The 15,057-nt window shown below is 40.2% G+C and overlaps 1 protein-coding gene across 1 annotated transcript; it reads right to left on the bottom strand.

Moving 5' to 3' along the window:
• Positions 1-7,743: 7,743 nt before the first annotated feature.
• On the bottom strand, positions 7,744-14,751 carry LOC134092710 (uncharacterized). Its single transcript, XM_062545738.1, has 7 exons — positions 14,548-14,751; positions 13,653-13,829; positions 13,239-13,334; positions 12,169-12,264; positions 11,807-11,902; positions 11,059-11,296; positions 7,744-7,772 (listed from the first exon to the last, which is right to left on the bottom strand). The coding sequence occupies exons 1-7, from the start codon at positions 14,749-14,751 to the stop codon at positions 7,744-7,746; spliced, it is 936 nt and encodes a 311-aa protein (XP_062401722.1).
• Positions 14,752-15,057: the final 306 nt, after the last annotated feature.

Raw genomic sequence — 15,057 nt, 5'->3', positions numbered from 1 at the left:
TTTTCTTTGTTGTTGCTTTTATTGACCAGATCCAAAACATGTTGGTATAGGTCAGGTAAATCACAAATCAAATGTTCAAATGTACAATATCTTTCACTGTAAATTCACGGCAAATTGCTGGCTAATAAATTGCATGACTTTTACAGTAAAAATGAAAATATACAGTATGGTATTGTGATTATACACAACATGATACTGTAAATTCACAGCAAATTGCTGGCTAATAAATTGCATGACTTTTACAGTAAAACATGAAATTCACAGTAATTTACTGTGAGATAGTACCGGTAAATTACTGTGAAAGTCATGCAATTATTAGCCAGCAATTTACTGTAAATTCACAGTGAAACATTTTACAGTGTAGGTGAACCGTGTTCATTTTGACAGGTAGAAAAGTGTCATCAAGAAAGCAGGGAAACTATAGTGATTTAAAGGAACATGCCACCATTTTATGAAATTGAGTTATTCATAATCTTCCCTAGAGTTAGACAAGTGGGCAAAAAAATATTTGTCTCTGTGCGGAATGGAATCTCGCTTTGCTGGATAGCATGTCATAGGTACTGACTTGGGACTATATTGGGGCGATGCACAGGCAAAGCACTGCTACAGTACTTGGGACTACAGTATAGTGAGGGCGAAGCACTGCTACTTGGGACTATATTGGGGCGAAGCACAGGTGAAGCACTGCTACTTGGGACTATATTGGGGCGAAGCACTGCTACTTGGGACTATTTTGGGGCGAAGCACCGCTACTTGGGACTATTTTGGGGGAAGCACAGGCGAAGCACTGCTACTTGGGACTATTTTGGGGCGAAGCACAGGCGAAGCACTGCTACGTGGGACTATTTTGGGGCGAAGCACAGGCGAAGCACTGCTACGTGGGACTATATTGGGGCGAAGCACAGGTGAAGCGCTGCAACTTGGGCGCAGAGATTGTCCGTGCTGTGGCGAGTGAGACAAGGTACTCGTGTTGTGTGATACCTCTGCACCCTAGTATTTAAGAAGAACATTTATTTATTTACAATGCATTCTTCAATCACAAAGAAAATTGGTGTGCTTAGTGTTTAATTTTTACTCATTTTTTTTATTAAAACATTAAGATCAATTGTCAAATGATGATTTTATATTCCTCTTTTTAGGCAACTTTAGCATGGTATCAAATACATTTTCTCCTCACTGTATATTCTTGCCTATGAAATCGCCTCGTCTTTAATCTGCATTCAATGTGTGTGTGCGTCTGCGCAAGTGAAACCGAACGTTATCATAAAGATACCTTTCTCAACAACTCTTCTGTTCAATCCGGACCAGCAGCAGAACTGGCATTAAGATCCACCAGACGTTTCCCTCACCTACGCCGTTTTTGTTATATTTTTGGTCAGTGTAGTGCATATTTGTAATATTGATAATTATGTGTACAGTTACAGATCATTTCGAATTGTGATACACACACAAAAAAAAGCTTGAATCTGATTTAATTCCATATCCCTGAGTCTCTGAATGTGCTTTCAGCCTGCAAACCTGGTAAATGGATGAGTTACAGCTATTAATAGTCTTAGATATTGTGCTCCAAGAATCACTGTTGGTGTTAATCACTTAAATCAATGGAATTAGCAACAAAGTGAAGAATAGGTTCTTCAGTTTGTTTCTAAAGCCCATAAATAGTAACCTACAAGGAGCAGAGATGAGCATGAAGAATGCAGGGCAGTGGCCTGGAGCACGCAGGCACGGGGTGTTCATTTGAATTCTGCGTATGATACAGAACGTCTCTATTGTTCTCACAGTGGATCTATGGGCAAGTATGTGGCTCCCAAACGGAGGCATGGTCACAGCACTGACTATAATGGGATTAATCTCCAGACTGCCCGTCTTGATTGCTATCAGCACCTCATGAAAGACCGATTCCAACAGAGAGAGTTAATTCCAAATAATGTTTCAGCGAGGCTAAAGAAAAAACAAAAGGCAAATTATATTGTTTGATACTCTTCTTTAAAGAATAATTGAATAGGGAATAAAGCATGTTGCTTGTTTAGACCTGTATGTGAATTTTCACTAACATCAACAATGAAATATCAAGAGTTTGTGTAGACTTAGAATTTAGTCAAGACTGTTACAGACCGACATTCTCTCATCTTGCTTTATGAAGCTATTTTATCTGATGGATCATCTAAGTCAATACCTCCTATAATAAGGTGACCTTGCAGTGGAGACCCAAGATAGATGCGTAATACTTCCACCTAGATCTTGAAAAATGGATGAGTTGCGGCAATGTCAGAACATATGTAAGCAGTCATTAGTTAACAGAGCTGAAGCCATACATTGTCATCTAAATAAATTAGTAGATAAATAAATAAGTGAAAATACTCTGAACAGAGAACAAACAAAACTGCCTTTCTTTGAGAGAGGCTATAAACACTAAATAGGATTCATGTATCTAGTTATTTCCTCTATCTTGTTATAAAGTAGTTGGAGTGTGGTTTTATGTGTAAATATTAAGGAGTCTTTGTAATATTTCACGATGCAATGTATGCCATTTTGGTAATTAAGAAAGTTTTAAGACACATTTCTATGCATTACATTGGGTAAGTAAATGTATTCATCTGCTCAGGTTTCATCCTAAACCACACAAATGAAGCTGCAATCTAAACTTAAAATAAATGGTAGTAGTTCTACAGTCTCATCTACATGTAGAAGAACATGTAAAGACTACATTATGTCTGTAGAATGTATCTGTTTAAGACATTTGGAGAGCACGCAGTCTTGGACAGCACAGGGAATTTGGGAGTGCGGAGTGACAGCTGGAAGCTCTTCTATGCCACAGCCTTTCACAAGGTCATTGGGGCCTGACCAATGGGAATAATTCCCCAAGCCAGACAGACAGCATGCGGGCACAGCAATCTGCACAGGCCAGGGTCAGCACTAAGTGAACTGTTTCACAATGGAGACTTAGGGAGCTCCGCCGATTCTCTGCTTGGCAACCAGCATTACTGAGATGGATTGCAGTGATGGCTTCCTGACTCCTCAAAGGGGTATATCAAGGTGCTGCTCCTCACTGAGAGGACAGAGTGATGTTCAGCTTCAGTTCAGACGAGACTCAATTAAATCACTATATTTTCATTTAAATACTAGCTTTGCTGCATATTGCAGATTTTGAAAAGATAGATGTAAACACATTGTGCCTTCACTGAAAGTATCTTTGTTAGTTGCACCTTTTTTGAAAATAGCCCATAAAGGTTTCACCAAATCTGGGAATGATCCATTGAGGAATATTTTCAAGCTTATTCTGTAATGTGCCTTGACTTTATTTTAATTTTGAAACCATCAGTCCAGCCTAACCAGTGGCATTAATCAGGGATTCTTATTGTTCCTCCTATTTTCTCTCTAACCATTGCAAACTGATAACAAACGGATTTCTACTCAGAAGTTTGGTACTGCAGCATTGGGATGTGTTGATTATTTGAACCTATACAGTGGGACACTACTCTACCTCTGCACACCATTCTTATTCCTGACAAATTGCTGTTTTCTGTTTGTTGTAAAGTCACTGCACTGTCAATATTTTGTCCTACAAACGTGATAGTGAAATCTAAATGTTTAGCTTCTCTAGTGACAGCCTATTCGTTATAAACAAAATGAACTGAAGGAATGACTAGGCACCATTACTCATCTGTCTATTAAGCCCACCCAGACCATTTGATAGGCAATTGGCAGTAAGGAAGCAAAATAGTAACTTTTGCTGCAAGAATTTATACATTCTTCCTGCTACAATTTTTGATGTTTGGCGCTGTGCTACCACCGTTTTCTAGCTTCATCTAGCTCTACACTGCCGCTTTTGACTCAAAACTGTTACATCAAGCCCTCTGGTCACTGACTGGTTCTCCATCTTCATGACTGAAAAAAAATCCTAGAGTGATATCTCAGTGAAAGAAAATCAGCTGCCATACAGGCTGGCTATGCCAGATTAACTAATAAGTCCTAAATAATAAATAACAAGAAGAGGACATTCTACGACCTTGAGATAGTCCATTGCTTTCATTCACTGCTTGCAAAGTGGAAACATCAAAGCAAGTAGGGGAAATTATGGGGCATTACGTGTAAGGACCTAACAGACATTATTTCATAAACCAAAGGTGCTACCAAATATGAAGTAGGCTAATTACAAAATGATGCAATGCCTTTTGCATGTGAAAAATGTTGAATCCTTGCCCATGGAATACACAATGTATATATGCTGTGTGACAAAACTTTAGCTTTTTGCAATTTACAGTTTGTAGCTTACAGAAAGATCTTGTCCAGTTTCGATAAAGTCTACAAAATAAATTATGTCCATACAGGCTAGCCTGAAATCTAAAGAAGACCATGTATGAAGTAAGATGTAAGGTGCATGCAAGCATCAATGAAACTTTGCCATAAGCGAAGCAATGACACACCTGTAGCTGCATTTGCTTACTGAATGTTAGTTCAAGCATCATGGGCCGCCAGCTATGGCAGGTAGCAACATACTGTATACAGCCATTGGAGCCACTTGCCATTCTCTTATACAGTACAGTATGCCATCTGAAATGGGGACTTCTGTCTCAAAATAGTCAAAATACACCTTTCTTGGTAGTTAGTTCAAATTGTTGACAGTATAGTTTAGGAGACAGTGACTCCTCCTTCTATTCACCTCGTTCTAATGTACTCCTCTCCTTATCTCTCCATCTCCTTTCCCTTTTCCTCCTCTTAGTCATGCTTTAGTTCTCAGCTTCTCTCCCCTTATTGGACTCTCTGAGCAATATTGGCCTGCATTGGAATCCAACCTATTGTTTACAGATGAGTGACAGCCTGCACTTATTATGAACCATTGTGCCCCTGTCACAGACATGATAAGGGCTCCTGCCCACCTGAGCAAGTTGCTAAATATATATCCAGAGGAAAATGGCAGAAAATCCCCAAATCAAGGAGTGTAAAGCTTTTGGCATCATGCAGAAGAAGACTCGAAGTGGTAATTGCTGCCAAAGTGCTTCAGCTGAGTACTTATTCAGCTTTCACACTTATTTCATTTTTTCATTAGCCTATCACGTTTTTTTTTTTTTAAATATCTGAAATTGTTTTAGTTCCTAAATCTAAAGCTGTCATTGTTTAGCACTGAATGTAAATTTGATGTGAAAAAAATATTTGACTAATTTTAGCATAAGGCTGCAACATAACGATACGCAAAATGTGAAAGGGACTGAATGCATTCTGAATGCACTTTATATACAGTATGTCTAAGAAATGTTTGGAAAGCCAACTCCCCACTTCTCTTTTGAAGCTACATCGTTTCTTAATGAGCAGCCCTGATGGGGGAAAATAGTTCTAAACAATTGAATGCTGAGTAAACACCTGCCTTCTGCTCGACGGAGAAAACTTCTGAAAATATGTTATAGCTTGACCAAGTTCACTTAATTAAGAGGCTTATCTTCCTTAGGCTGGGTCCTCATGTGTTTCTCTGCCTAATTGGCTTTGCAGCAAAGGTGGCTGGGCCCTGATTTCAGGCCGGCAGTTGGGCTAAATGAGCTGTAGCAGCATAATGACAGTGGAGTACACTGAGTTTGCTATTGTGGCACAGACTCCTCATTTAAATATATTGGTCATATCATTTCAATGGGTTTAAACTAAAGGATGTGTGACTGTGTGTGTGTGTGTGTGTGTGTGTGTGTGTGTGTGTGTGTGTGTGTCATTTATTTTTCTTTACTTTTTCCATTAATCTGACTCGTTATCACCTTGAGTCTAACTACTGCACTCTCTGTACACTGGAGATTCAACCCTTTTAATACATAGTCTATTTAGGTGAAGCATCAGATGAAAAGTCTGGCCAGCGTTACTGCTGCCTAAGTGTGGCCTCTAAAGCATTGTTTCCTGCCCTCAGATGTCTGTCTTTCTACCCAGACAGGCTTTGGCTGCACTGATTAGTCTGTTGACTATGGAGAACGTTGAAAGACCTTGGTGTTGCGTCTGTTGAGTGTCTGACAGGGACTTCACTGTGAAGTGCTTTGGTAAGTGCTGTTGTTGTTGTTGTTCTACATCCATAAGGCTACAGAAAGTGTCACTCATTTAAACTAGGCTTCATGTATAGGCCTAACGTTTCATTGTACATAAAAATAGCTTCTTATCTATGCAAATGTGTCTTCATACAGATTCTTTTCAAAACATTATAAAATTACAAAGGTAGTGTATTCCATTACTTGGCTATTTGCTTTGTAGCCTGTCCTCTATTTTATGTATCTATCTATCTATCTATTTCCCGTCCTTCGTGGTGTAGCACATGCTTTCTCACCAGCAAAGAGCTGTCACCCACCGTCAGCCAATCACCATGGACACTGCAAGCAAGCTTGTACATAAGAAATGACGTCAGTCATCCAGTAGCAACGGAGCTCTTGTCTTGTCTTAGGAGCAGAGACTATAAAATAGCTTAGGAGTTGGCATTTTCCCTTAGGCCTACTAAAAGTCTCAGCAGCTTTGTGAATAGGTTTTAAGAGTAAACCCCTGGAGCACTCTTAGCGGTAAGAAAAGATACCACATCCACACTGTTATGACATGCCTATGGCTGTCATTGTGCATCTCCGAAACTGAGTAGGTAGCCCATAACACTATCTTTAGTCCTTTAAACCTTCATATGACGCTAGAAAAGCATAACAGAAATGAAAAATACAGGAGAGAATACATTCACATTTACATGTATTGCCATTTATTCAAGACACGTTATCCAAAGCAGCTTACAGCAAGAGAATAACATTCAAGCTCCAGTGCAGAGGAGGCCTTAGCTAGGAATGACTAGGCTACTGCATCTGTTAATGCCATTACTAGAGGATAGTGCCTACATGATACATATTAGTAGTGGTAGAAAGTGAGGGAAGTGGAGGCGGAGGAGGTAGAGGAGGTAGAGGGAGATGAGCATGGCCTACTGCAGCAGGGGTGCTTCTGGGGGGGGGGTGCTGATGGGGCCAGTGGCCCTGTGCTGAACAGATAATATAATGATTCATTTCTTACTATGATATGCGCTGACACAAAACATAGAACTAACATTCTATTCAGTCTCATTTTGATACACACATCCACCGACTCAATTGATTCTCTTGCAGTAGGGCAACAAAAAGCATTTCAATGTGGTTAATTGTTGCAAATATGACTGTGTAGTGTTGCTATTAATTCCCACAAATGAACCAGCATGAACCTACATTAGGTTACATCTGATCTGCTTCGTGTTGTGGAGGTCTTCATCTGATTGGAATCCTATAGGATTGTCAATTGTCAGATCCTCCAAAGTCTGATTGGAATCCTACAGGACTTTTTGATAAGAACTAGAGCCCACCATGAAGTTTCAGTTTGATTTCAAATAATAAGCGAGTGCAGACGCATGTAGAATACTCCACTACACAGGGTTTAGTAAAGCAAGGTTTAGTGGAATCCCTGTGTTGCATACACGGTCTTGCAGGGAAGTGCAAGCAGATTCCTTCAAATGTGCCGCTGACTGTCAAAATACCAACGCACTGCTTGATGTTGCACTGCTTGCTGTTAAAGGGAATGACAGATACTGCCCTCATTGGATGATACGCCCAAAATACACCCATGCCTGATTAACAAACATAACAACAACAATGCATCTGGCCTCTGCACAAAATCACATCGCTGAATTAGCAAATGTGGACTGGACATACCTTAAACCTTGCATCTCTGCCCAGGCATTTCAGATTGCTAAACTCGAGCTCTGGATCCTCCATATTCCTACTCAGCACAGTGGCCGAGAGGCAGACCTAAGAGTCAGAAACAGACACAAATGAGAAAAGAACACTACAACATCAACAAAGAACATGCCACAACGTGAGAGCTTATTCTCCATCATCTCACCCAAAGTTTGACTAGATTATAAAACCTTCTCGTCTGTGTGTGTGCAGCAACGTCTGATGCACTCACTGTTAGCCTAGCTTAGCATAGTTCATTGAGGTAGTCAAAACCAATTAGCCTATAACTCCCAAAAACGACAAAGACTTTTATGGTCACAACATGCACAAATACCAATGTGAACTGACACACAGTGAAGAATATGCATGCTGTGAACTATATTCTCATTCAGGCACTGCTTCTTGGGAATTGCTCATGATGTAAATATAGAGCTTTGCAGGTAGCCTACTGTGTGCAAATCACACACTCTTTCTTACTTAAAAACTTTTGTGATTTCGGTGCACTCTTAGCGATAAGATCAAATGCTTAAATAGTTGTGTCAAAATAACCCAACGCATTGGTTACATTTCCGAATTTGCTGGGTTAAGATAACCCAATGCTGTGTTGGACTCCATTTTACTCAGCAGCTGGGTTGAAAACAACCCCAGAATTTTTTGCCTTGTGTTCTGACAGTGCATTCTAAATCCTTGTGCAGGAAAACGATGTATTTGCCGTCATAACCATAAGGGCACGTATTACTATTCTGTTTTCCTTTTCAGTGTATGTATATAGTAAATTCACTGGGTATTTTTTTTATTTTTATCTGTTTTGAGCCTCCATAAAATTCTTGCCTGCCTCTCAAACAGACCTCTGCAGCCTCGGGAGTTCTACTGGGCTAAGCAGGCATCTTTTTCCTTTTCACCTCCTTACCTGTATTGTGATGTTCTAATTAAACTGGACTGAACCTCATGTTTATGCATCTGCCTACCTTTCAGGGAACCTTTGCCATGGGGCTGCCTCTCTTGCATGCCAAATAGCTGGGTACACTTTCTGTGGCAAGAAAGGCAGTTCCTCCATGGAAAGAAACACGCTGTCAATGTAAACAGCTTACAAAGCCTGGGTGCCAGCACAAATGGAAAGGACAGAGATATTTTTACATTTCAATCTTTTTTTGCTCTTTTTGCAGCATAGTCATTTTCTTTTTACCATATACATTTATCACAGAATTGAGTGGCTGACGCCACTGCCCTGTTTGGTGTCCTGCATTGTTATGTGAGTAGCTCTGCCTGAACACTAATCCTAGACCTACTCAACAGGCACATTCAGCATTGTGAATGCAGTCGAGGGAAGCCGACCTTACATCATGTGGAGTTTACGAGTGTCTTTTGCTAGGAAAACATCCATTGGGATCCACCTCTCCACCTCCATCAGTTTTGTATTTGAATGCCATCAAGTGGAGTGGAAACCTCTCTTTAAATCCTAAAACGTCTATTCATCTAGCCGTACACCTTGACCTAAGGATGCTAGGAACGTTAAGGCCTAACTTTCCCTAACACAACCACGATAATACCTGACCCTATTCTAAGACATACAAACATAAACACTCTCACCGTGAACCATACAGTACCGACCAAAATGTCACCCACACATCACAATCCAAGCCGTATGACCAGAACCTCTTCCCTCAGGCCAACAGGGAAGAAGCCGAGAACAACCTTTGACTTACCCCACTTTCCTCCGGATACGCAGGCACTCACGGACTAAGGCGCACCGGCCCGACAACTGATCCCTCACGGGTCACCTCTAATCTCCGTGGAAAGAGTAGGGCTACTTCATGCACACCGGGGGGGGAAAGAACCCCTTAAGATGGAGACTCGGACCAAAAAGATGTCTTTCTCTTCCCCACTGGAAGCGGTTTTATTAGTTTTTTTTGGTTCCAATAAATGTAATAGTAAAGTAAAAATCCAATAAAAGTAAAAGCTAAAAAGGTATAAAAATAGGACTGGAATACAAAATAAAAGAACAAAGAAAAACCTACTGACTAAAGGTTAACATCCCAATCACCATGCAGGTTAAAAAACAACAACCAAAAACACAAAAATTCAAAAGGAAAAATGGTTCAAATAAATTGTAATACAAAAAGTATTTCTGTCTTCTTCCCAATGTTAACTAAGAAGCGACCCTGCGTGACCACCCCCCACCAGGTCCCAGCAGCCCGCTTCCTCTGTCGTTACATCTCGGAAAAGCGCAAAAACCCAAAAGCAAAAGCCTCGAACTTATCTTGTTCTCTCTTTTTATACTCCTTTCCCTAAGACTCCAACACTTCACCCGATTCTGGTGTAAACCAGTTTTTTGACAGTCAGATGATTTACCTTGCTATGACCCCTACACCACATTGACGTGTGCTTTTCTGGGTATTGTTCCATTCAGATATCTCTGAGCACCTTGTGTTCTTTTGTGGTTTGTCTTGAGTGAGCTTAGCAGACAGCCTACCCTCGTGTGGTTATATGAACATCCTGTGCACCTGCAGTCACCACATACCTTACACAGGCTTACATTTAAAAATGATAACATTTCAAACATAAAAATGTGAAATACTTCAAAGTTATATCATTGGCCAAAACTCCCTAACCATTCCTTGTGCTTGGGCATCTCTCACATTTTATTCACACAACACTGTAAAACCCGACAAGTTAGTTGAACTCAAAAAATTTGGTGAAACAGATTACACAAAAAAATTTAAGTAATGGTAACTTGGTTTTGCTAAGTCAAAGAAACTTAACTTTTTTAATTAGTCTCCACTAGCGAATTTTGAGAGTGTTCAACAAGTCTTTTTTAAGTTGAAGAAACATCAACTCGTTGAGTTTGCAGTAATTAATAAAATTAAGCTCAGCTTACTTGGATTCATTAATATCAACATAAAATATTTAATTTAGCATCAACCAATTCTTTTAATTAAACTTAACTTAAAAGTTTAAATTATCAGAAAGTTGAACAAACTTGCTCATTTTGATTAGTTTCAACTTTAGGACTTGGAAGAACATAGGCCACTGAAATTCTACTTAATCTTTTAATGTAAACCATGAAAACAAGTACAGATTGGAGTTCAGATCAAGGCTGTAGTGAGGCTAAATTCAAATAAACACAGTTTATCCACCTCTAATTTGAGAAATGAGATAGACGATGGTAGGAGATGATAAAATAATAATAATAAAAAAACATTGGACAATAACGTCAACCATCAACAAATCATTGAATATGTTCAGGGAACAATTAATGAATACATTACAAAAACATTGGAGTTCGTAGCTTGGCTATCACCAAGCTCAGTCTTTTGAGATTGAACATTTGTCAGGGGAGTCTGCGCTGTATTTCTACTGGACAAGAGGCGTGATGAATTTGCATAGGTCAAATGTCTCTGTACGCTTGGATAGTCCTTCAACCAATCAGACCACGATCCTGGTGCGTCTGATGGATAAGCCAGGATGCGATTGGTTCCAGCAAAAGTGGAACGGAAGCAGAAGAGATAAATGTGCAGGATTCCAGCCTGCAGAGCAAGATCCAATCGGCGACAAATCGGGCTGGGTTTCCTCATCTTGAACTCCGATTGAGAGACCTGAAAAAATTAACAAAGAAAAACTGTGTGTTAATTTAATATCTAATAGGGATTACAAGTTAAGGGCTACTATGTCTATTGCACTATTAAGTTTAACATTTTCTCCTCAAACTTTTCCAGGGCAGTTGCATTATTGAAATAATTACTTGAAATAATACTAAGTAACGTCTCTGGAGTTTCCTGGTGAAAAAAACAAAAGCTTGAAATGTAACTCCAGTGTTGCTCGACCCATAGCCCTGTTCTTCGAGATCACTTCTGTCCATAAGAATAAAAATGACAAAATTTGATGCAACAGAGACTAAATAGTGGCTCGGCAGCTATTGATAACCTACCAGGACATTTTGGCTTTAGCTTCAATTCAGTTTAGTTTAAGCTGCTGGACCAGTATTTGCTCTATGCTGTACCCAATTTTCTCATTGTTCTGATTCACATTGGCTAACTTGGAAATGAGGTCCTATGTCCAAAAACTACCCCTTTAACAGTCATGTCAATAATAGATAACGTACTTACATCCCATGTCTTTATAAAAGTGCCATCATCTTCATGGAGGTAGAAAGGAAGGCCACGGAGTGCCACAGTATGTTGGATATTTACATCCGAGGATCCCTGCATGTGAAAAGAAGTCATGTAGTCAAGCCAGTAATAACAATTCAAAATGCAGTAGGGATTACCTTTCTTTGATAGTTACAGCTTCTGAAACCAAAGCATTCTTTAATCTTAATAAACATTATACAATGCATCTATTATAACATCATACTTTCTTTAGATATGGGTAGCCGGACTGTCCTGAAATAGGAAGATATAGCATGTATAGACCTAGATAGCCATTACCTTTAACAGTCATGTCAATAATAGACAACATGCTTACTTACATCCCATGTCTTTATAAAAGTGCCATCATCTTCATGGAGGTAGAAAGGAAGGCCACGGAGTGCCACAGCACGTTGGATATTTACATCCGAGGATCCCTGCATGTGAAAACAAACAGTCATATAGTCAAGCCAGTAATAATAACAATTCGAAATGCAGTAGGGATTACCTTTCTTTGATAGTTAGTACAGCTTCTGAAACCAAAGTATTCTTCAATCGTATTACACATTATACTATACATCTATTATAACATCATACTTTCTTTAGATATGGGTAGCCCCCACTGTCCTAAAATAGGAAGATATAGCATGTATAGACCTAGATAGCCATTACTAAGATGACCAAGACAACTATCTTATTTTAGATTATCTACACACAGGTGACCACTAGGCTACTGTAGGATTTCATGGAGTGCTGAAATGTAGCATACAGTATTTTGGCCCATTTCTGAGCTCAAATATGCTTTTGAGGTTGTGAACTCATTGATGTTGTGTCATCATAACTATTCCAGCTGAGTGTGCATGGTTAAAATTCTATAGTCTAGATAACAGCACTAATAATTTGAATAATTTCTAGCAAAGCATTTTAGGTCTTTACGGTTCTAAACTGAAAATGTCCAAGGATTATGTCCCAAAAATCTGATCACCTTAATCTTACAGTAAACGCATTTACTGAATGAAATGTGCACACACAGGTCATCATAACGGCATGGAAGTGGACTAACGGACGGACGTAACGTCGCTAGCATGCTAAGCGCTAATGTTGCCGGTCAGAACCTGTGCCCTGTTATTAAGCAACGCACCACATAGCTTGCACTTCAAAGTCATTGTGTTAAACAGTACTAACGGGGTGAATTATTCCATGTTTTTAGTCACATTGGAGATTGCTAGCGTTAAGTTAGCTGATCAATCAAGTGCTGGCATACAGAAGCAACATTCTTAGCACTGCTAGCTGCTAGCTAGTAACTGGATACATTTACGTAGCAGTCAAATATTTTCAAACTTTTGGCTTTAGCAATATGGTAAAGGTCGTACGTTAGGGTCAAAATGCACCACTTAATTTCTCCACTTACGTTTAATTGCGGTTTTCTTTTCTCGTTGTCCCGTTGTATCTTCTCCTGTGCCCCATTCTTTTCGTGTCTTCTCTGGTGGTCGACCGTTATGCGTCGCTTCGCTTGACGTGCACAAGATCCATGGCAGAAGATCCGCCTACAAATCTGTTCCCACGCATTCTATTTTTTCAAATTACTTAAAGCGGACGAGTGCTGTCAACTTAAAAGTAAATATTTGTTCAAGTAACACAGACGATTAAAGTACAATGAGCTATTTTTCATTTTTGAGTGTTTTCAAATCAAAAAAACTATTTTACTTGTAGTGTTCGGTTTTACAGTGAAGGTTTGGTTCACAAATTTAATTTCTTTTTTGTTTTCAAAGTCTCTCGGCAGCATGGTTCGTTCCAAATTTGATACATTTATTTTACACCCTACCCTTGGAACGAACATGCTGACAAACTCCAACAAAGTCAGGTCTCCAGACTTTCCATTGCTTCCCAGCAAGCGCTCCGGGCATGTCCCGTTGTAGAGGAAGTCTCTCAGTAATGTCCATGCATCAGCTCGTCTCCTCTTCCTCTGTCTCTTCTCTCTGGCCAAGCCATTCTCCCAAATCTGTTGTTAAGGGAACATGAGCCTGAACTCCCCCATCTCCAGCTTGACACAGGTGCATGGGAACTTCACGTCAGGTTTCTCCAACCACCCATACTCCCAAATACCTGGTTCCACCGTCTCTCGGCATAGTAGGCCTACCACTACTGCTACTCGCTTGAGATAGCACTCCAGAGATTTCCATCTCCATCACCTCTCCATTCACTGCAGTAGTCTATTGTTCGACTACTCTTGCAATATGCACAGTCCAATATCTCCTGTTCAGTGGATATTTTTCAAGCATGCAAAGTTTACATTTCACCGTCTCCGGTTGATATGTTAAATGCGACCAAACCCCCTCGCTCGAGAGGGCTTCGCCCACGGATCTCTTGGTTCTTCCGTGAAACCCCTTTTCCCATATGTGATTAGCTAATATCTCCTTCTCCTGTATAAGGGAAGGCGGGTTTGTCATAGTGACAAAATCTGTCGTGTTTGTGTCATTCAGTGCACCATACACTTCCTTGGGGCTTTCTTTTCTTAGGTTGTTCACGCAAGCAATTCTTTCCCTCTTATCTGAAGAATAATATCTCCTGCATCCACAATCCCAGAATTTTAAAAGCCCCACTCTACTGGCTCCACCATTCCAGGGGTTCAGTGTCACCCCCTCAGCCAGTACATGGTGACAAAGTTTTGAAGTAACGTTTGTGTGTCGCTTCACACACCTCAGTAGCATATCCGCTACCAATCTCCCTTCCACCTCTCGATACCAGTCGCTGACTATATCAGTTCGGTCAGCATCGTTTCGAGAGGCGTTGGGGAGCCCTATTACTTCAAGCAGTGTCACCCAGTTCCAGTCAGGATCCTCCTGATCTCCCACTTCAGGGATATTCAACCATTCACACAACGCCCTGTCAGGGCTGGTCCACGGGACCATCTCACAGCTCATCTGTTCGTCTGTGACATTCAGATCATTCACACAACGCCCTATCAGGGCTGGTCCACAGGACCATCTCACAGCTCATCTGTTCGTCTGTGACATTCAAATCATTCACACCCCATTTAGGCTTCAGTCTGCCTAAGACTTCTTTTCTCCATTCACTCAGACTTCTTTCCGTCAGAGTATAATTGTGCTTTTTGCGAACAACAGGTATGAAGACACATTTGCCCAAGGAGTATCATTCACTCCTTACGTCTCAATCACTTCATGATTTATATGACCAGCAGTACCAATTCCTCTATTTGTCAGAGTATT

The sequence above is a fragment of the Sardina pilchardus genome, chromosome 9 (genome assembly GCF_963854185.1).
Source record: "Sardina pilchardus chromosome 9, fSarPil1.1, whole genome shotgun sequence".
In the NCBI taxonomy this organism is placed as follows: Eukaryota; Metazoa; Chordata; class Actinopteri; order Clupeiformes; family Clupeidae; genus Sardina; species Sardina pilchardus.
Note: the sequence above shows the minus strand (reverse complement) of the source record. Positions and strands in the feature narration are given on the sequence as shown.

Coding starts and splice junctions, on each gene's coding strand:
- LOC134092710 (XM_062545738.1), bottom strand. CDS start 14,751: ATGAGCTGTGAGATGGTCCCGTGGACCAGCCCTGACAGGGCGTTGTGT. Junction 12,265..13,238: donor AAAGAAAACCGCAATTAAAC/GTAAGTGGAGAA, acceptor TTTCACATGCAG/GGATCCTCGGATGTAAATAT. Junction 7,773..11,058: donor TTCATCACGCCTCTTGTCCA/GTAGAAATACAG, acceptor TCTGACTCTTAG/GTCTGCCTCTCGGCCACTGT.